Source organism: Embiotoca jacksoni, unplaced genomic scaffold (genome assembly GCF_022577435.1).
Source record: "Embiotoca jacksoni isolate LCO1_2020_lvr unplaced genomic scaffold, fEmbJac1.0.p SCAF_35, whole genome shotgun sequence".
Classification (NCBI taxonomy): Eukaryota; Metazoa; Chordata; class Actinopteri; family Embiotocidae; genus Embiotoca; species Embiotoca jacksoni.
In genome coordinates this window covers 2,193,620-2,214,164 of record NW_027185387.1, presented here as the reverse complement: position 1 = coordinate 2,214,164, position 20,545 = coordinate 2,193,620, and the positions used below count along the sequence as shown (strand labels likewise).

The window sequence follows — 20,545 nt, the reverse complement described above, 5'->3', positions numbered from 1 at the left end:
ATATCCCGGCAAAATGCAGCAAAAACAGGTGCTTCTCGGGACATCAAACTTCCAAAGAACAAAAGGGAACATGATACTGAACTTACTTTCAGTTACAACCCAGTTCCACTTATGGTTCCTTTATAGCTCCCCAAGGTATATACAGGTATAGAAATTCGTTTGTGCTAAAGTTTCACTGCAAAGTTTTTATTGTTAGTCATTTTTACTCGACTAAACCTCTAGACATTTAACTCTTAACTCAGTCACAGACAACCCTGAACATTTTGTGACAAAACTATTGTGAACATTTTAATCTAGACTCCAGCAAAACAAAGAATGAGTGACAAAATGACAGGTTTTATGATTAAGAATGCAGCTTTGCATTCACCTTCAGCTCATGAATGAGAAAAGCCAGTCCAAACGGCACCAATCCTCAAAAAAATTATTTTAATAATTTTATTTACACAGCACATGTACATGAATATTCACATCCATATGTCATATTATTAAACACCGCCGCGTTAGGCTTACGACAGTTAACTGGCAAACCGATATTAATACATTTTGGCAATCAGGACAGATTACGACAGATAGCATGCATAGCTTCATTATATAATCGTATTATTTTCTTTCAAATGTTCTCTTTGTTGTTTTTTGACTTTGTAATATGTAATGTGTTGGTGTGTGTATGTCAGGAGCTGATCACTACGTTGTACATTGGCTTTCTGAGCCTGATCTTCGCATCGTACTTCGTCTACCTGGCAGAGAAAGATGTTGAATACGGGTTTGATAACTACGCTGATGCTCTGTGGTGGGGTGTGGTAAGTATCTGTGTATTTGTGTGCGTGTCCGTTGAGTACTTGTAAAACAATCTGTGTGAGGACCAGTTGGAGTTTTTAAACCATAGGAGTGAGGACATTTTGGACTGTCCTGACTAGTTTTAGGGTTAAGACCTGGAACACACTGTCTGCCTGACGTGAGCGTTACCTTTGACATGCTTGTTCGGCTGTGTGTGTGTGTGTGTGTGTGTGTGTGTGTGTGTGTGTGTGTGTGTGTGTGTGTGTGTGTGTGTGTGTTTTTATTCAGCGTCACTCAACTTCTGTTCTGTGTCGAGCCCCCAGCGTCATCATTGTTTTTCTTTTCCTGTTTTTAATCATGTTCAGGATATGATATAAAACATAACCAGATTATTCATATTCCTTTTATAAATCTAGCATCATCCAGGTTACTGTTCATCTGTAGCGTGGTGGCTTTTGACGCCTCAGTCTCAGTTCTATACTGAAGAGCGTTCACTTAACAGCTGTCCTGTTTTATGATCCATTTTTCCTTCATCACACATCTTGCAGTCTGTACACTACATCAGCATTTCTTAAGCAGTAGAAGTGTGTTTTATAGTTAAATACCTCAACATTAAAACACGTGTCCTATAATATTTCCTACTGTGTTTTCCATAATATCTATACAGACATTGACATCAGTGTCAATCAGACCTGATCCCGACATCCCATTGTGATAATTTTCTAAATATTGTGACTTGACTCCCCCCCCCCCCCCCCCCCCCCCCATCTAGATTTTACAGAAAACACTGACTTTGTTGTAAGCTGTGTTTGAGCAAGTGAAAGGTCAGATATAGACTCTGTTTTATCTGTACTACTGTTGTTTCAGTAGGAGTTGTGTGAAAACCCTTGGGCACATCCAGTGGGCTGCTAATACGAGCAGCAAAACAAGTAGTGTCGAGAATATGGGATGAAAATTTATTTTCGGACAATAAGTCACCACCTACTCTTTTTCAGGGGCTCTGATATTTAAAAAAAATAAATAAAAATAAATAAAAAAAAAACTCACACGCAGCCAGCAGAATCAACAACTTTTCTCATATTCATGATAGTATTTTTTTTTTTTTTACTACATTTACACATTTTATAGCGTGATTTCTATCCGATACGGGGTTCACGCCCAGCACTCTCGATCTGTTTTGGGTACTCGCAGTGAATGAGGCTGTTAGTGAGAGTGGAAGAGGTGAAAAGATCAGAGTTGTGTTTGGAGCTTCTATGAAAACAGAGGCCTCAGACGCTAAAGGCTCAAAGCAGATTTAACACAAACAACAAGAGCCAATTCGAAGTTGTTTGGTCATGTACGTCACAAATCTGTCTCGTACAAAGACACAGCATTTAAACAATTCTCAACAAAACTACTAAACAAGTTGCATTTCCAGTATTTTACTCAGTTTAAAAAAAAAAGCATGGCTTGTACTGCTTTTTATTAATCAGACTAGCAATATACGGCTCGACGGATGGCAATGCCGATCCATCAGTTGGTCAGTCACTTTAGACTGAAATAAGTGTTTAATGGGTGGCCGTGACTTTTTGAAAGACCACGGATGTTCTGCTGACTTTGGTAATCCCCTGATTCTTCATCTTGTGACACCATGACATTCACATTTTTGGTCTGGAATTAAATGTCACGATAACTATTGGATGGATTATTGTGAAATTTGGTATAGACATTCATGCTGCCCTCAGGGTGAATTGTAATAACTTTGGTTTAACTTTGGCTTAACTTTTTTCTCTTAAACTTCTCATCAAGTGCCATCAAAAGGTCACAGTTTTGAATTGTTCAATACTTTGATTTAATACCTGTGAAATGAACACTTCCATCGCCCTCAGCTGTACTTTAGTTTAAGTGCCAAACAGCAAAATTACGAGATTACAGCCAAAATTAGCTCAGAACTATTCCATTAAAAATCAAATAGTTTGCGCTTTATCTTCTCTTCATCTAATTTTTTGAAGGAGTTCCACACAGAACATTTTTTACGGCTGTAGTCGCCTTTGGCAAAACTCCGGCCCGATCGCAGTTGGTTCTTCCTCTCCTCATGCTGTTTAATGGCGACTGACAGACAGCTTTTAGGTTCATTACCGCCACCTTCTGGCAGTAGTAATGCATTACAACCAGTTGCTGGTAAAAACAGGGGAAAAGGGGAAGAATGATAGACACAATTGTTTGTTTTTTTAATATTTGAGTGACTGATTAAATGACTTCAATGACAAATATTTGAAAATCATGTTCCATCCCTACATGTTAGCAAACTGAAGTTAGTATTCAGCAACATGCTTTTTTACTCAACATTAACTACACCCTCATATGACTCCTTTACACAGTAAACTCTGACTGTGCAGGGTGTTTGCCAGATATAGCTTCTTGTATTAATAGCTGTGTATTTATTTTTTTTTATCTCCAAGGTGACAGTGACTACGATTGGCTATGGAGACATAGTGCCACAAACCTGGATTGGGAAGACAATTGCATCGTGTTTCTCAGTGTTTGCCATTTCTTTCTTTGCCCTGCCTGCAGTAAGTGGAAAGAGAAATTCCTGTGCAAGGCCATCTTTCAGGGCGAGCTGTCTTATTTGTGCTCGCAGTGTTGTGTTAAAATTCTCGCAATCTGTGACAGAATTGTTTGAAAACCCTTTTTCTGTTTCGTTGAGTTTCAGGCATCAAGAAAAACTACCTAATTTAGTCTCCAGTGTATCTATGTTTCTCCTGTAAACCACAAATGTATTTATCAAAGCAGCTCTGAAATGTTTTACCGGCGACTTCAAAGATTTGAAAAAGATATTTAATTTGAACAGTGTTAAGACAAACTTGCATTATACTGTGCTTTAAGTGGGGTAAAAATCAAAAGCAGCACACAGCATTACATTACATTGTTTTTACTGAATGTCTATTCATTTAAATTAGATTTTAAACCTCTTTTGTTTACTGTTGAGGCTGAGCGAGTCCAGTAACTCCACACATGACTGTCGGACCTCAAAGTTGAGTTGCAGAGAAGATTAATATCAACATTAACTTTGAAACGTAGCTAGGGTTAAGTTTGTAAAATTTTGGAAACATACATTACAATTAGGCTTTGTGTCATTTCCAGGATCAATTTATGGATTACCTTTTGTTCAGTAGTCACAATAATGTGTTTAAAACGTCTAAAACAGGTCAAATTATTCACGTTTAGTTAAGCAAAGGTTGTTCAATCTTCACATTTTAATGTATTAATTTCTGTTTATGAACACAGTGAATAATAGACTGTTTGTGCCTTAAACCGCACATTTGTGTGCATTTCTGTTCCATGCTGCTGCTGCATGGAAGTGTGTGGTGAAAACGGAATTAATGAGCAGCAACGCTGCTGTGCTGTTGTTCACAGGGAATCTTAGGCTCGGGCTTTGCCCTGAAGGTGCAGCAGAAGCAAAGACAGAAACACTTCAACAGACAGATCCCTGCAGCTGCCTGTCTCATTCAGGTATTTGACCAAAAAATAAAAAAAATACTCAAACACAACCTCAATACAGCCGAGGGTTGGAGTTGTCTCTGAGCTCCAGTCTTATTATTGAGACCACCCTTTCATGTATTCTCTTTTTCTTGCATGGTAGATGTGCCGGCATGAAATTTGTCCTGTCCGACCAATATATTGCTGTTTTCATGCCCCTCCAGACATCATGGAGATGTTTTGCGGTGGAGAACTTTGATTCTGCCACATTCAAGATGTTTTTGAGAAAGCGATCCAGCATCCCTGCTTCCTCTCTGTCCACCCCCAAGCCCAAGAAATCGGTGCGTAATCATTTTACAGAGTTCACTGTGGCTGCTTCGCATACTCGGTTTCCAGTTTGTTAGGTACACGGAAGTGAAACTAATGTAGTCTGAAGCAACTGCCCTGCAATACTGTAAATCCTAAATTCATGAAGGTAAACATGTGCAGGTCCGTTTTGATTTAAGTTTATGGTCATTTTGAAGCCTGCAGTTTGCTTTGCTGTGGCGTTTTGATGCTTCACAGAGTTGTTTCTAATATTCAGTCTGCTCTGATTGATGCAAATCTGATATTGATTCAAAACGATAGAAAGAGGTATCTTACAACAGAAGTTGCAGTCTCTTTAACTATTTTGATCTAATAAACTAGCAAAGTAATGTATTTGCATTCGTTGATAGCATTTCTAAAGTGGTGCTAGATTTTGTTCAGTAAATTGTAAGTTTAGCTTGAAATCATAGAAAGAATGAAATAAGAAATAAATTGATGAGATAAAAAGACAACAACTCCACTTTCAGACTGACTCGAGGGACTAAATTAAGAACCCTCAGAACCGTGACACTTATTTTCCGTCAGACACTATGCACATTTTTTTTCAAATTGTTGAGTCATCAAGTGTCCAACAAACATGGTTCAGATATTGCCAGATCCTAGGCAATATCCTCTACACGATTATAAAGAGATATCTCTACTGAATATTTTATGGTAAGATAAATGTAAAAACATAAACATTTTTCAAGACAAAATAGTTTTTTTTTCCTTCATATGAAGGCTAATATTGAAAAATCTCTAAGTATTATCAAATTAAATGATGATGATTTGGATAGCCTAGACTGTCCTGGAAAAAAAAAAAAGATTCAGCATGAATGGTTACCTCTTATAATGACCAAGATATGAGCTTAAAAGTAAAGGTAGTAAAATGACCCTGAAAACAGCCTATAGGGTTCAAAGGGTTAAATGACTTCGTATTATTGAAACTGTGCCACATATTACTGTTGTAGAGATTTGAAGGATTAATAATCAAAGTTGATGATAAGGCTTGATATAACTGATAGGTGGCATCTTTGGTATTATTCTGAGGAAAATAAAACTGAAAAAAAAAAATTAAGGCAGAAAAGAAAAACAATAGATTAAGACAAATGCCAGCAGCAGTTTAATATTAATATTAATTATTCAATATCACTGCTCCTTTGGTATCAGACCGTATCCACCTGAATACATACATTTTAAAATGTTTATGTATCAAATGTGTACCCTACGAACTTAGGGCTTTAATAAAAGTTGTGTGTCATAACAGCATTGTACAATATGAAAATATATCAATATAAAATGGTAATTTTACTGACTTGACACTGTAGCAGGATTTCAAAGCTGCTCCTTTTAGACCCTCATCATTTTTAAATGGTCATGCATTCATCATCAGCAACAATAATAGAAAACAACATGAGGGACAACTCGTACATTAAATGTTGTAACGTACAATGTCGTGACCAAGGTGAACCTCTTACCATCGTTGCAAAGTGTTTCAGCTGCATTTATAAAAAGCTTGTAAGCTGATGAGTATCTGCAAAGTATGTCTGCATTTTCCAACCATTTCTACGTGTTTGTTTTGTGTCAAGAGTGAAAGATTGCCAGTATTAATAAAACCACAAAAATATAATATTTAAAATACAAGATAAACACGATTTTCTTTTTGTGTCACTAAAGTTTCATACAAACACTTTGTTGAGCTGAGATTTTTTTTTTTTTTTTTTTTTTTGGGGCAGGCGAAGATGAGGAAGAGGTTTAAGAGCACTGACAAGGACAACGGTGCCACTTCTCCCACAATTCCCAGCAACACCTACGACTCCGTGTTTGACAGCAGGAGGGAGATGGGTTCAGATGTTTACAGCACCGTGGGCACAGGTACCAAAACAGGAGAAAAACCACACAGTACAATTATCTCGGATAAAGTGGGTTGAGTTCTAGTACTTCAGTCAGTGTGAAAGTACGCTTCTTCTGTGGCTTGAATGTTTTTGGAAAATCACGCGCATGGTTCTATTAAAATCTGAATTAACACTCACAATGTCACTCAAGATGCACGAGAAAAGACATCACTTACTCAGTGCTGCCCCGGCTGCAAATCAAATATTCATCAATAATACAGGAAACAGAAGATATTGGATTTGAACTTGAGATGGGGGTTTGTGGGCACAGAAGGCGGAAAAAGACGAAGTCCAAACATTAAAGATAGATTAGCACATTGCAGCAATAATACATGAGGTTGCATTCATGAGTATGACGTCCCAATAATGCTCTGCTGAATTTACAAAACTCCACACAAAAGGCAGGAATCAATAATGGACAACTGAGAGTGATATAAAGAAGCAATTCAAATCGATACCGTATCCTTCCAGTTTCATCAGTTAATTTGAAGTTTGATGCCGTTTTTAGAAAGAGCTGGATTAGAGATACGAGTATTGGACAAAGGAAAACAAAACAAAAGCAACAGAATATTAATTCCTGTCGGTGCATCCCCTTTACAGGAAAAACACATGAATTTCACATCTGCAAAAACTCTTGACCACATGAGACATGTAGTTTGGAACATTTTCATGGTGTAACGTATGAAACTTATGAAGCCTTTTTCACATCTTTTCCCCATGTTATCATATATTGCAACATGTGGTAAACATGTGTCATGCATGTGATTCACATGTGTTCCTGGGGGAAAACTCGTGTCTTTTCTGTAAGGGTCACTTTGGTCCTGACTAAAATGTCTCCGCAAATATTGGATGGATTGCCATGAAGGTTTTGACAAACATTCATGGTCCCCAGAGGAAGAATTCTGATCAATTTGAGTCATTTTGTGACTTTTCACCTACAGTGCCACCAACAGGTCAGAGATTTCACTTCTCCAGTTTAAGAATGATGTTTAACCTTAACATGCTGATGGATGGATGGATGGATGGATGGATGGATGGACGGATGGATGGATGCATGCCTTTTGACAGTTCTTCTCACAGACTAATAATAAGAATATGAATAAACTGTTTGCGTCAGACCATAACTCGAGAACTGTTGCTGATGTAACAAGCATTCATCAATTCAATATCATCTCTGCAACTGCCTTATTCATTTTTTTTCCTGTCAGTTCATTTTCCATGTTCACTCTTTTTTTTCCTAAATGTGTCCTTTACAGTTTTTCTCCACCTCGAGTACACCTTTTGAAAAAGAATTGTATGAATACAATGAATAATGTTCATTGTGATTATCAATGCTGCGTGCAGGGGCATTAATGGACATGGTGTTCAATGTAGGTGAACAGACTGAGGTGCCGGAGGGAACAGACTGTTTGCTCTCAGAAAGGGATAAATATAGACACTTTTCGCACCTTTGTAATATGTAATCACCTCATTGGATCATACTCTTTGTAGTGCCTCGTTATGGAACGGTTTTCTTGTACACCAGCTGGTTACGTGAAAAGCTGCTTTGATGGGTGACTGGCTGCCGAGCTGCTACCAACATGTAACTGTGCGTTTCGTTCTCGGCAGCATTTTAACTCACCGAGCTGTACGGACGCATGCGTGCCTGTGGACATCGTTGTTCACCGAGAATTGACGTCTTTGATTTAAAGCAAAATTAATGCTGCTGGTCGCACCGCACATCTAGCGTCTACAGCACGCTGCTTTTAACTCTGAATCATGCTACTTAATTGCCACATTGCCATCTGGTGTGTGCTTTTATTGACTGGATGCGCACGCTGGCGGCGGCTCGAGCGCTCGGCTGCTTACAGAGTCGTCTAAATGGATTTCCGAGAACATAACTCCGTCTCTTTCGGGCTTAAATAGGTCTGTAGGTTTGTCTTTGCTGCAAATTGTCGATTGCAGAGATCTTTGCTTGTATTTCATTAAGAGATTATTAGGTTACATAATATATATATATATATATATATATATATATATACAGTCATAATCAGTCACGCCACCACACGTATATGAGGTGTGATCAAAAATGACTGGTCCTTGTTGCGGGGGAATGGAGCTCAGCACAGTAATGTAACATCAGCATTTTGTGTTACACGTATTTTGGTGACCAGTGGTGTGCCAGTAATTTGTGCTTTCAAAATGGCCCTTAGCAGAGAGCACACGTCTGTGTCCGATTTGTTTGGGGAACAGAAAGAAGCCAAAATCAGCAAGAATGGGTGGTTCGGAGGGAAGATTGTGTTGTCGCACGTGCTCAATGCGCTGAGATGGCGCGTTGTCACGCTGGAGAACCCAATCGCCATTTGCGTGACAGCGTAGGTCGTTTGTGCCGGATGTTTTCTCGTCTCAAAACGTCACAGTAGACCTCGGTGTTGACGGTCTGACCCGAGGGGACGAATTTGCGGCGCGAGTATTTCATTGCAGTAGATTTTCTGAAGCATTACCAGAGTCTGTGTTGCTGATTTTAGATGTTGTTTATTTGTCATTTTTATGCAATTTCACACTTAAAAACATATGATTCCCCCTTAAAACAACCCAATCAAAACAGAGCAAAAGTCAATAAACAATGTATAAATGACATGGTCAAGATACAGATCGTATAGACATATGTGACGAACAGCTGAAATGAGAATCCACGAAGGACATTTTAGTCCAAGAAAACTGGTGATTGCAGATCAGCTGCTGCCGAGTTTCACTCAAACTTTGACGTGCCGTCTCTGCTCAAGTCCACGGTGAAATAGTAAATGCTCGTGTACCAGTGGTCACAGGTGCTAATGTTGATTGACCGATGAACCGTTGAATACTTACTAAGGAAAGGTTTCGATTCCCGCACAGAAGCAACAACTTTTGATCGGACCCCGTTTTTTTTACTTTCACTTTAATATTTAAGTATAGTTATGACTCTAGTTTAATTTGCAAGAGTTTTACTTATTAAGTACTTCTATATTGTGTTGGGTATTGTGTTTAAAATTTCTCTCAAGTAGATGCTAATGAGAAGATTTATTTTTCCACCAGCTTCTCAGTTCATTAACAGTCGTGATTTCTTTTCCCATTTCACAGCTGGTTTTTTTTTTTTTTTTAAACATTTTTTAATCTGGTTCTGCTCTAATCATCCTACTTAACAGCCTATTTCCTCGCATGTGTCTTTTCTCCCGTCTCGGTGTTTTGTCTGTTCACCTGGTTCGACAGGAGTCTGGGAGGAAGTGGTGAAGCTGCTGTTTGTGTCCACGCCTCGCACACGTCCTCTGTACACTTACTAGTCCTCTCTCCACTATATAACAACACGTTTTTCTTAATCAGAGCACCATGATGTTGTGAGAAGCGGTGTTGTTTTCTTAATTACACGACTAATGAAAGTTAAATAGAATTCTGAGCGCCTTAAGTTTAGGAGTAATTAGTTAGTCATTTACGCCCTTCGGGTCATGTTTGTGTTGCTCGTTCTTCAGATCGTCAGCAGTCATGGACGTCTCTGTCTTCCCTTCAGTTCAGCTCAGCACCTCCAGGTAACGTCGTGTGTTGATAATTGTTTTTATGTTACTTTGTACTTTTTTTTTGTTGTTGTAGTGAATAATTGCATCACACAGGTCAGTGTAGCTCTAAATACAGTTTGAAGTGTTGATAGCTGCCTGGGACTCGGAGGACTAAAAATGTAAGCATTTCTCTGGTATGTCATTACCACTAATGGCGAAGCGGTTTTCTGTGCTCTGTTATTGAGAAATATCAAACTGCCTGTCAGGGCATGTCATGTTATATCAGTCCTGGTCGACAGTACCAATTAAGGCCATTCAAATTTAAAGTCCGGCGATATCATTTCACACAATTTGTATTTTCATACATCAAAATCATGAACCTGTTGTATCACACTTGTCTAACTGGTGTAGTGTCAAAACACTGCAGCGGCAGATTTGGATAATTAATGGGTTTCTTATTCAGTCTTTCACAACAACTCTGTAAACATTGCTCCGAACAGATTTTTATTTATTAATTTGTTTTGAATTTCTGTTTAACTATTTTACTCAAATGACTAGTTTTGGTGTTGTAAGATCTTACTTTCATCAAAGAGAAACAGATGTACTTTGCACACACTAAAATCTCTCACAAGTACAATTTAATAGATTTAGGAATTTCCCCCATTAAACATGTGACCTCCACAGGGAAAGACGAAGCAGTCCTGAAGCCAAAAACAAGAAACCAAAAACCATTTTCTCCTAAATTCATGTGGCAAAAAGCACAGGTTACAGCACTAGAAGCTTGTAACGTAAATCATCTGTTACTCATTTATCTAAAAAGCCGTTACCCCTCTTCTCCATTTTCCAATATATGATAATCCAAGAACAGCTGTGTACAGTACAGGCGGGATCACAAGCCAAATGAGGTCATAATGTTCCCGCAATGAGTTGGCCTTCCCCAAAAGCATGCACTTTTCTTTATTTCAACTATTTCCTGTAGGTGTGACTTTTCGTGGGCCTTCGCAATATAGAGGCACATTTTTTTTTCTCTCTCTCTCTCTCTCTCATTACCTGTTGGACATCATATACGCAACATTGGTACAGTGACGTCACCCGTTGGTTTGCGAGCGGCCGTTATGAAGCCTCGAGTTCGGAATTTGGCCGGCGCCGTCTTCGCTATGCGGTCTGTGCATTCGACCCGAGTCCAAAGCTGTGCGCTACAGAACAGAGGCGGCAACACTTTATCTGCAGTGTCACTCGACAGACATGCTGATAACTAAAGTTCAACGTGTGTGTCTGTGTGCGAACGTGCAGCGAGAGGAAACCCTGGCCTTTTGGACGTGCACCCCCCCGCCCCCCTCCGCAGGAACTGCAGCTTCGCGGACGACCTGGAGCTGGAGTCGGAGCGGGACAGTGATCTGGCTCCTGCCACCACCGTGTCACAGTGAGTTTACCGCCGTTGCACAGATGCTGCATATATGTGTGTATTTTAATGAGCACGCAAGGTTCGCATGTATTTTTTTTTTTTTTTTTTTTTTTTTTGCTATTTGTAATTAACCTTTGTAATATGCCAAACCCCAGAGGGCTCGTGCCCCCACTGCGCAATGATTCTCTATTAGGGGAAATCACTTGCGCTTGCTGAGGCACTTGCACAGCTAGAGACTGGGACTGATATGAGGAAATGAGTGTTAAGTAACTGCAGTGTAATGTAAGTGCACAGTAAGTGAAACAAATGGAGCGACAGTTTTGACCCATGGGACTTACTTTCTAAACGGTGGGGTAATGATGCGGGGTGGGAATTGCATGCAGCAGCGTCGTTGGCAAAGATCACTCTGTGCTCTGCTGACTCCAAAATACGTAACCAGCTGCTCTCAGAGCAACGCCACATCAAATCCCATGCTAAATTGAACCAACCAAGATACTACTGCTTGTGTTACACACCACGAGAGAACGCAGAATCAAATCACCTTGAAAAATGTGCTGCTTTTTTTTTTTTTTTTTTTTTTTTAAACAGGTTTGTCCTTTGTTTTCAGGGTAATTGCAGCAGATAACATTTCAAATTGATTTTATTTTTTTTATTTTTTTTCACAAGAACGGAGAAATTCTCAATTAGGTCGCTGTTCCAGATTTTGCAGCATAAAGATTTTTGATATGGAACAGAAGTCACATTTCTGCAGCAGCCGGGGGTATCGACATCGCAGTGCAGTATGTTTTGGTAAATTGCAGATAATTGTGAGTTTCAACAAAACTCCCACACATTTGTCACCAACAGACAAAAGTGACAGGTGCAGTCACACAGCAGACAAAATCTTTAAAGTGAAAGTAAACATTTGGGGATGAAAGCCATTCGGCAGATGGTGGTAAAAGTTTACAGCTTCCTTGAAATTTTGTTCATCTTTTTCACAATTTGTTTATGTTCTTGTCACGAAGCATGCTGACCATTAGCGAGAGATAACAAAAAGATAGCTGCAAAAGTTATTGTATTAATTCAACGAAACCAAGACAAAATGTCTTCCCTTGACAGTGACTGAGGTTTTAATTATGTGCTTTAATTAAGTCTGGACACGCATATCTGGTAATTACTGAAATAGTCAGAGCTTACAAAAGGGGAGCGAAGGGCAGTGATAAAAGTGTTTGCCCCAACGCTGATTATAAATGCAACTTTCTGAAGAATTGCATGAAAGATTCAGTAATGTAAAACACTAATGGTAATAAAATGGCCTTCATTTATCGACAAGTTAGGAAACCACCAAGTAAAAGAAGTATATTTATACATACATGTATACCGTTTGCAGCACATTGACATAAACCAAACTTAAGAGTTTACAGCTCCAAAACAAATCCTTTGATCCAACTTCAGGTATAATCCTTACAATGTCCACCCTCTCCCAAAGTTTCTTTTTAAATAACTCAATTCATCTCATCTTGTTGTCCAATTAAGAAAAGACTAAAGAAGGCGCTCTACGTGTTGTCTGATACACTAATAATGATCTCATGATCAAAAGCTTTTGTCATCTGCAACACACTCGGGACGTGCATGCGTAATTCCCTGTAAATCCTTTGTGGATAAGTACGCGATTTGAATACTAATGGTAAAAAAAAAGGCAGACTCCATCATTAACGATGGCAATTACCGCCTCTTACTAAAAGAAATACCATAAATAGAATCTAAAGTTGGGTTCGACCATGAAAATCTTAGAGGAATAGTGCAACAGTAGTCATTTTCTTATAAAAAGTTAAATGAGTTCACGACCACTGTTATATCATAACATTCAGTAAGAGCCTAACGTACCGACTCCAAGAAAAAATAGTACAGCTAATAAACCGCTGTAAAACTGCAAGCTGTTGTTTTTACAAAAAGGAAAAATTGAAAGTATTTAACATGTTGCATGCAAATGAGTAAGCTTTAGATGTACCAGTAGCTGGAATCTTGAGCTCTTTCCCTCATTTTATTCTTTGTGCTAAGCTAAGCAAATTCCTCCCAGAGCTCCAGTCTCACATTTAACTGACTCTCATATCTGCGAGGCTAATTAGCTCCATTACCAAAAATGTTGAATTGTTTTTTAAGGATTATAACCTTAAAGTGAGTTTAAGAAGTTCTCATCACAATGTTCATTCATGGAAGACGATAATGCAGAGAAGTAATAATTTCACTGTTCAAACTTCACTTTCAGTAAAAGTCCAAATCTGCCATTCGAATTGAAAGAAGAGTGCCTCACTGTCTGGTTTCTGGTTATATCGTAATCCTTTTATGATGGAAAATGGATTTCTATAATAGCTAACGGAGCACTTTATTGACATTTCATAGTGGTAATTTGACAAAATGTTACGAAACCCGCCTTAGAAAATTAGCCCATTGCGATGCCTGTGAAAACTCCATTATGAGCCTCATGCAGACCTTGTATATCAGCTAGGCTTCACGAAGAGCTCGCTGCTTCCCCACCTCTCTCACTCATTCACTTCCTTTCTAGGGTAATGAGCCCTGATAAATAATAGCTGTTTAATAATTCCCACATCAAAATAATAGAGGCTAAATGCCCCGCAGTCACTTTGTGCTTTGTGCTCGTGATTTTCAGAGAAATATGCAGACCCACGAATTCATCTGCCTTTGTTCTTCCTGTGACTCACCTTGATCACATTCAAAGGAAGACAAGTGCAGAGAGAGAAGCTTTTGATGTGCACTGAACAGTAATCAATGCCGTGCACTTTATATTTTTCACACAACTGGTAAGAGTTTTGGGTATGAAGGCCATGTCAACCATCTTTTTATAGTTTCACAACGATACCTGCTTCATTCAAGACAGGGAGGGGGGGGGGGGGGGGGTCCAAAGCAGAACACCAGCCTTGATCTTCATATGTCAGTTTTTAATCAAATCTGTTTTATATGTACTTTCAGCCACACACGGTTTTATCACCTTTTTCTAAGGGGATATACCAAAGTAACAAAAATACATTTATATAAAACTCCTTTGTTTTCACAGATTGACAGAATCACACCGGAAAGCCATCCGGGTGATCCAGAAAATGCGTTATTTTGTGGCCAAGAGAAATTTTCAGGTAATTCTTACACTGATTTATTGAAAATAGCTTTTTCATACATTACATTGGAGAATCATTGATGTTTATTTGTCTTTACACTTGAAATTGACTAACCTATCTATGACTACAGGCCGTTTTTTTTTTTTTTTTTACTAACTAAACAGTTTTTGATTGTTAACATTGCAGTGAGCCAACTAACCTGGAATTGATTTACTATTAAGTAAGTACTGTACACGTGAAATTATGTAGTTATTTATCATCTGATTTCACTTTTCCAACAAGCAAACACAAACACAACAGCAGAGATTGGGTAAACAGCGGTGGTCACAGTGAGTAAGTTCAGCAGACTTTACAAATGAAGCGTTCAGGAGCATCCTAACAGAACACAAAAAAAGAACTATTGCCTCCCAGTAGTTTGTCTCCGCCAACCACTGAAATCTACATCTATGTCTGTCCAGACTCATATAATATACGTAGTGACTATGAAGTAATTTCACCAGTAGAGCTGATTTTAATAGAACACAAAGTTGTTGCCATGACAGTCACCAATTCAGTATCTACCCAAATGTAAAATATGTTCACGATCTCCCCCCTCCCCTTCCCAACTTATGCCGTTGTATAATGAGAAAAGTCCAAGTGGATGTTTGTACCATATTTGAGCAAATTCACACAAGGCATTACTGGGATATCGCATTCAAAACAATGAGATAGTTGTTAGGTCACAGTGACCTTTGACCTTTAGCTACCAAAAAAATCAAACGAGTTCATTCTTGAGTCCAAGTGAACATTTGTGCCAAATTTGAAAGAAATTCCCCAAAAGCGTTCCTGAGATAACGCACGAAACAGACGTAACGCCTCTGACGTCTCTACACCAGCAGAGACAGAAAAGGTCGCTTAAACAGAGTTAAAACATCTCTCGGCTCATTATATAACTCTCTTATTTAAACTATCAAAGGCTCAAGCCTGTGGACATAAACACTTCAAAGTAAGACAAATCCCAAGGAGCGTAAAATTGTGTGACTTGCCATTAAAGGTGGGAGGAAGCTAAAGATGATTTAAACTGCAGCTTAAATCAGTTTCGAATCACTTTTGACTTTTCGGTTGAATGTGATGACACTTTTGTTTTGTTCTCAAATGTAGCAACAAATTTCCCTCCACTCTTATTTGTGCCTGGCTAGCTTCTTTTCCATGGCAACAGTGGCCGAGGTTGTTATTATTATTGTCGTACTTAGACCTGTCCTCCATGCCAAAATTATGAACAAAACATTATTTCTCAGAAATAAAGTTGATATAATTAAAAAATAAATTGTCACAACAAGATTTAACTATTGAACTATCAGGGCCACCAGTACAATGAGGATATCATTTATTCACAGTTTGTTGCAGCAGCTGCAGTATTTGCAGCCGTGTATGTTATTAAGTAAATACAAATTATTGTACATATCATTTTCTGTCTGGGCACTAAACCTCATCACCCCTGCAAACGTACACCAAAAGCAGCAGCATAGGCTGGAGAATGACAAAAAAAACACAACCTGGTACAACTTTATTTTCTGAAAACAAAGCTCAAAAATGTAGGAGCGATAAATAAAGGTTTTATGCCGAACAAAATGCCCGTAATAGAGATATAATTTAACGAAACTTTTTTTTTTTTTTTTCTGTTGTAGCAAGCTCGTAAGCCGTATGACGTGCGAGACGTGATTGAACAATACTCCCACGGTCACGTGAACCTCATGGTGCGAATCAAGGAGCTTCAGAGAAGGTAAACTATCTAAATTGCAGATGCTGAACTTGTAAACAGTGGGTGGATGGGAGGGGCGGGGGAGGGGAGGGAGGGGGGCGGGGCAGCAGAGTGTGAAACTGTTCTTCTGACTTGAGCCTCCCATTGTTTGGCTCAGACTGGACCAGTCTTTGGGGAAGATAACTTTGTTCCAGACCAGTTCAGGTAATGACTCACTCCACTGCTCTCTCCAAACACATTACAGTTACTACGGTACAAACCACAGACCTAATCCTCCTGTCTTATTACTTACTTAACTACTTACCGCTGAAGACCGAGCCAAAGACAAAGGCAGCAACTCCGTCGGCTCCAGACTCAGCAGGATGGACGACAAGGTGGGATTTGTGCAACTTCAGTGGAAAACCAGACTCCCTCGCCTTTTTAGTGTTTCTTTTAGTTGTAAAGGGAAACGTCTAATGTTTATATCTGGTTTTGTTTTTATTGTACTCATAATTTTAAATTCTATAAAAGTGCAGCTCCTAAGCTTTGTCTCAAGAGGACAGCGACAGTAACTTATCAAAATAAACTGCGTTTGGGAATAATGCAGCAACTGTTTAACTGGCTTTGTTTACCATGATGTAATATGAAATATGTGTGTGCATACACGCGGGGCCCCGGTACTGTCGATTCAAATATAAAACTTTAAGAGCTTGTGCCAGTTCTGCAGTACAGAAAGAGAAACCTTTTCCTTTCATTTCTTTTAAAGATGCGTCTCAACAAAGAAAAACAGAAATGTTAATTCACAGCCACCCGCAATTCCCTCCTCAAGTGTATTCATACATTTCCAACTATGTATAAAATTATCAAATGCAGTTTATTTCTTGTCGAGGAATAAATTTAGAGAGCGAGACGGACTTTTTCTGTTTTATTTGTCATCAAATGAAGAAGAAAACGTAATGGTTGTGAAGGTGTTAGAGCCCATTATCATCACCGTGAAAGCTCTGCTGTGTCTTGATCAAGCTCACTTTAATTTCCATAGAATGTAATTATGTTCGATGTTACTATAATAAACCATGCACAGTCCAACTGTAAAACCATATGGCACAGGTTAAAGATTTGTCACACGGGAGGTAATTAAATAACAGTCTCCTCTTTTTAAGTAAACATGCTTAATTTAGTTTGAATATGTAAAAAACTGTCAGTGATGGCACTAGTTATCGTTGTGGATGCTTTGATTTGTGACCATTTGATCTCATAGATAACACGCATGGACCAGACTCTGAACCGCATCGCAGAGTCCCTCGCCTTCCTGCTGAACCAGAGGGATGTAGGTGGGAGTGAAGGCGGAGACGTCCAACCCTGCCAGGACAGCCTGCAAAGCTACGACGAGCTGTTCTCAGCCAGTCAGGATGAGCTCTGATGAATCTATCTATCTATCTATCTATCTATCTATCTATCTATCTATCTATCTATCTATCTATCTATCTATCTATCTATCGGATGGAGACGTATATGATAAGGAAACAACAATGCAACACTGCAAAATGCCGTTGAGATTACGTTCCTTTATTCAGGTTAATGCCAAAAACACTGTAACCACAATCGTCACCATGATTTTATTACCTATAATATTCTGGAATTACAGTAAGTTGTCATAACTGTAATCATATAGGGTCCCCTTACTGAAAAAAACACATTAGTTTCCCGTGTTTTCCACAATGAACAAATGTAAATCACATGTATGACACATGTTGCAACATATGATAGCATGGGGGAAATATGTGGAAAAGTTTTCACATGGGAATCTACATTGGCTTCACAAATAACACTATGAAGATGCTCCAAAACCACATTTCACGTGTGCATAAAATGTGGTCACGAGTTTCTGCACATGTGAAATTCCTGTTTTTTTCTGGAGGCCTTACATTTGAATATTTCATATAAAAGCTCCCAAATGCTTTTTTTTTTTCTCCATGTTTTCATTTTGTTTCTCTTTTTGTAAATGTTTAGTAATATTCTTCTATAACAATAAAACGATTGTGGTAATTATTCTCAAGTCTCTGTGATGTGCTCTTCTTGGGAATAATAAGTTACTTCACATAACCAAATGAGGCATTCACTCACTGTTGTATTATATCTGGTGCCCAGAGGGGAATCTCTGACTAAAACAAATGAGCTGAATAGTTCAGTATCAATATGATTTTCTTTTTCTTTTTGCAATACACTGAAAGAAAGTAAAAATAAAACAAATTTAAATAGTGTATTTTTAAAGCGAATGTTTGTTCATAAGTTGTTAATCACATGGATGCTTTGCTTTTCAAGGTTCCTGAAGAATCGTGCTTCGTTCATGTTGGCAACAGAATTTCCTTTAACTCTGTGAGGGGAAGGGTTTGGGGGGTGGGAGGCACTGTGTCCTGTCTTCGCGGACTTTTATGGAAATAGCCCAAAGCATGGCTAATACCCTGCTCTTTTCACAGGTGACCTTTGGCCAGCAGATGGTGACCTTTTTCCCGCTGGCCATCCGTGGGGCGTCCAGGCATTCCTTCACACAAGTGGCCATGTGGTGAAAAGGCCCAAATGACCATCTGCCTCTGGTGTCCACAACAATGGGCTGCACCCTCCTAAAGTGTGCTCAGGGCGGCCGGCCTTTGTGCCGACCAGGAGGTGGGTGAGGTGAGACTTTCATTACGGGCAGTGGGTGGAGGTTTCCAAGTTGTTGTTTTTTCCTCTAATTGGTGTTATTTGAAGTATAGGAAGAGGTAGTCAGTGTTACCATCATAAACACTCAAACAACAACAAAAAAAAGGATCATTCCACCCAAAACAACAACGAAAGAGAATTGCCTTTTATAGCTGCTTCGACAAGACAAGAGACATTAAAAAAAAAAAAAAGTTTACAGATGCATGTAAACTTAAGAAAAAGAAACACTGAAATGCTAATTTGGTCAAATAGGGAAAAATCAAAATCAAAAAGAATATTTGCATCAAAGCCAAAACATGTTTATGATGTTGTTTGCTGAATCATCGAGTTTAAATACAAAAAAGCTGCACAAAGAAGATTTTTGGTTTGTTTCACTTTAATGTTTGAAGTCTGTGCATTTCTGAATCTATAAATATTTGTAGATTAAGAGATTAATTAATTAAGGAAACTGCTCATTTATGAACTTGGAAGTATCAAATCTTTGTCTCAATTTTCTCATGAACCATCTTCCACTCCTGATCAGAAGAAACCACATTTATGCAGATTTCCATCACTGAGTGGTAAAATTTACAGCAAAGGTTTTACTTTACTGTCGCTTCTGTGAACATTGGGGTTTATTACTAAAGTTTCGCTGCTCATTTCTGAATTAGAAACAGATGATCGTACATTTCGTTCAAGTGGATTTCTTTTTGGAATTAACAGTCACAAAAACAAAAACAAAAATCAATAATCAAACTATCCCATGGGTCCATTGGGGTCCCATGAGTTCCCAATTTTCTCCACCCACTACCAGAATTTAATTCCCTTGAAGATGTGCACTACAAGCTGCTCAGTACATCGTCAGTGAAAGAAGCTCTTACTAACGACACCGCAGTGATCATTCAATATTAGTGAAGGTATTATAGCTGTTTTTGTCATTGAGGCATTTCAAATGTGATTATTTGCTCTTTTCTTTTTCTGTTTATAAATGTAAATGTAACATCACCCCTCACCCCCCCCCCCCTCCCTCCCGCTTGCAATGGTGACAAACACACAAGTAAACCTGTGCCAAAGTAAGAGTAAACATTAGTGGGATTGCTTTGGGCACATGTCAATGATAATAGTCACTTTGACTATGAAAGGGGACAAAGTGCAAAGATAATAAAGCTGAGGGGAGACCTGGGGGGTGGAAGAGCTCCATGGCCTCATTTGCAGGTGAAACACACGGCACACTCTGCTTTGTGACCATTGTCCTGCTCTCCGGCCAGATGGCCTCTTGAAATTTCTTCTGATGTGAAAAAAAACCCAGATACTGAGGTTTGTGAATACACTTCTGTGGGATTTGGTCTCTCTAATAGGCTAATTTGGCAATTACAGTTCATATTAATGGGTATAATTTTAAGCCTGACAGCACATTCCTTATCATTGTGATTATGAAATATCTCCAGAAAATGCAATTACTCTCCAGCAAATTTCTCCTTTCGATTGCTAGACTTGCAACTTGAATTGATTTTTCTGCGACTTCAGAGACGCTCATTATTAACCCGTCTTAGGTGGCCACAGAGTCAGCATAAAACCAAAGATGTGCTTTCTCACAAGACTGCAGTCACATCGAAAAAACAATAACTTTTTAAATCTGTTCA

At 38.8% G+C, this 20,545-nt stretch overlaps 1 protein-coding gene across 1 annotated transcript in view; it reads left to right on the top strand.

Annotated features, from left to right (window-relative positions):
- kcnq1.1 (potassium voltage-gated channel, KQT-like subfamily, member 1.1) overlaps positions 1–18,274 on the top strand; it is a 36,352-nt gene extending 18,078 nt beyond the window's left edge. The window contains exons 6-17 of the mRNA XM_069165631.1: positions 675–800; positions 3,219–3,329; positions 4,174–4,269; positions 4,461–4,577; positions 6,318–6,456; positions 9,962–10,018; positions 11,279–11,408; positions 14,446–14,521; positions 16,171–16,265; positions 16,402–16,448; positions 16,557–16,618; positions 17,482–18,274. Of these exons, the coding sequence (XP_069021732.1) occupies positions 675–800; positions 3,219–3,329; positions 4,174–4,269; positions 4,461–4,577; positions 6,318–6,456; positions 9,962–10,018; positions 11,279–11,408; positions 14,446–14,521; positions 16,171–16,265; positions 16,402–16,448; positions 16,557–16,618; positions 17,482–17,643 (1,218 nt within the window). The 3' untranslated portion in view covers positions 17,644–18,274. The remainder of the gene's footprint in view (positions 1–674; positions 801–3,218; positions 3,330–4,173; positions 4,270–4,460; positions 4,578–6,317; positions 6,457–9,961; positions 10,019–11,278; positions 11,409–14,445; positions 14,522–16,170; positions 16,266–16,401; positions 16,449–16,556; positions 16,619–17,481) is intronic.
- The last annotated feature ends 2,271 nt before the right edge of the window (positions 18,275–20,545 follow it).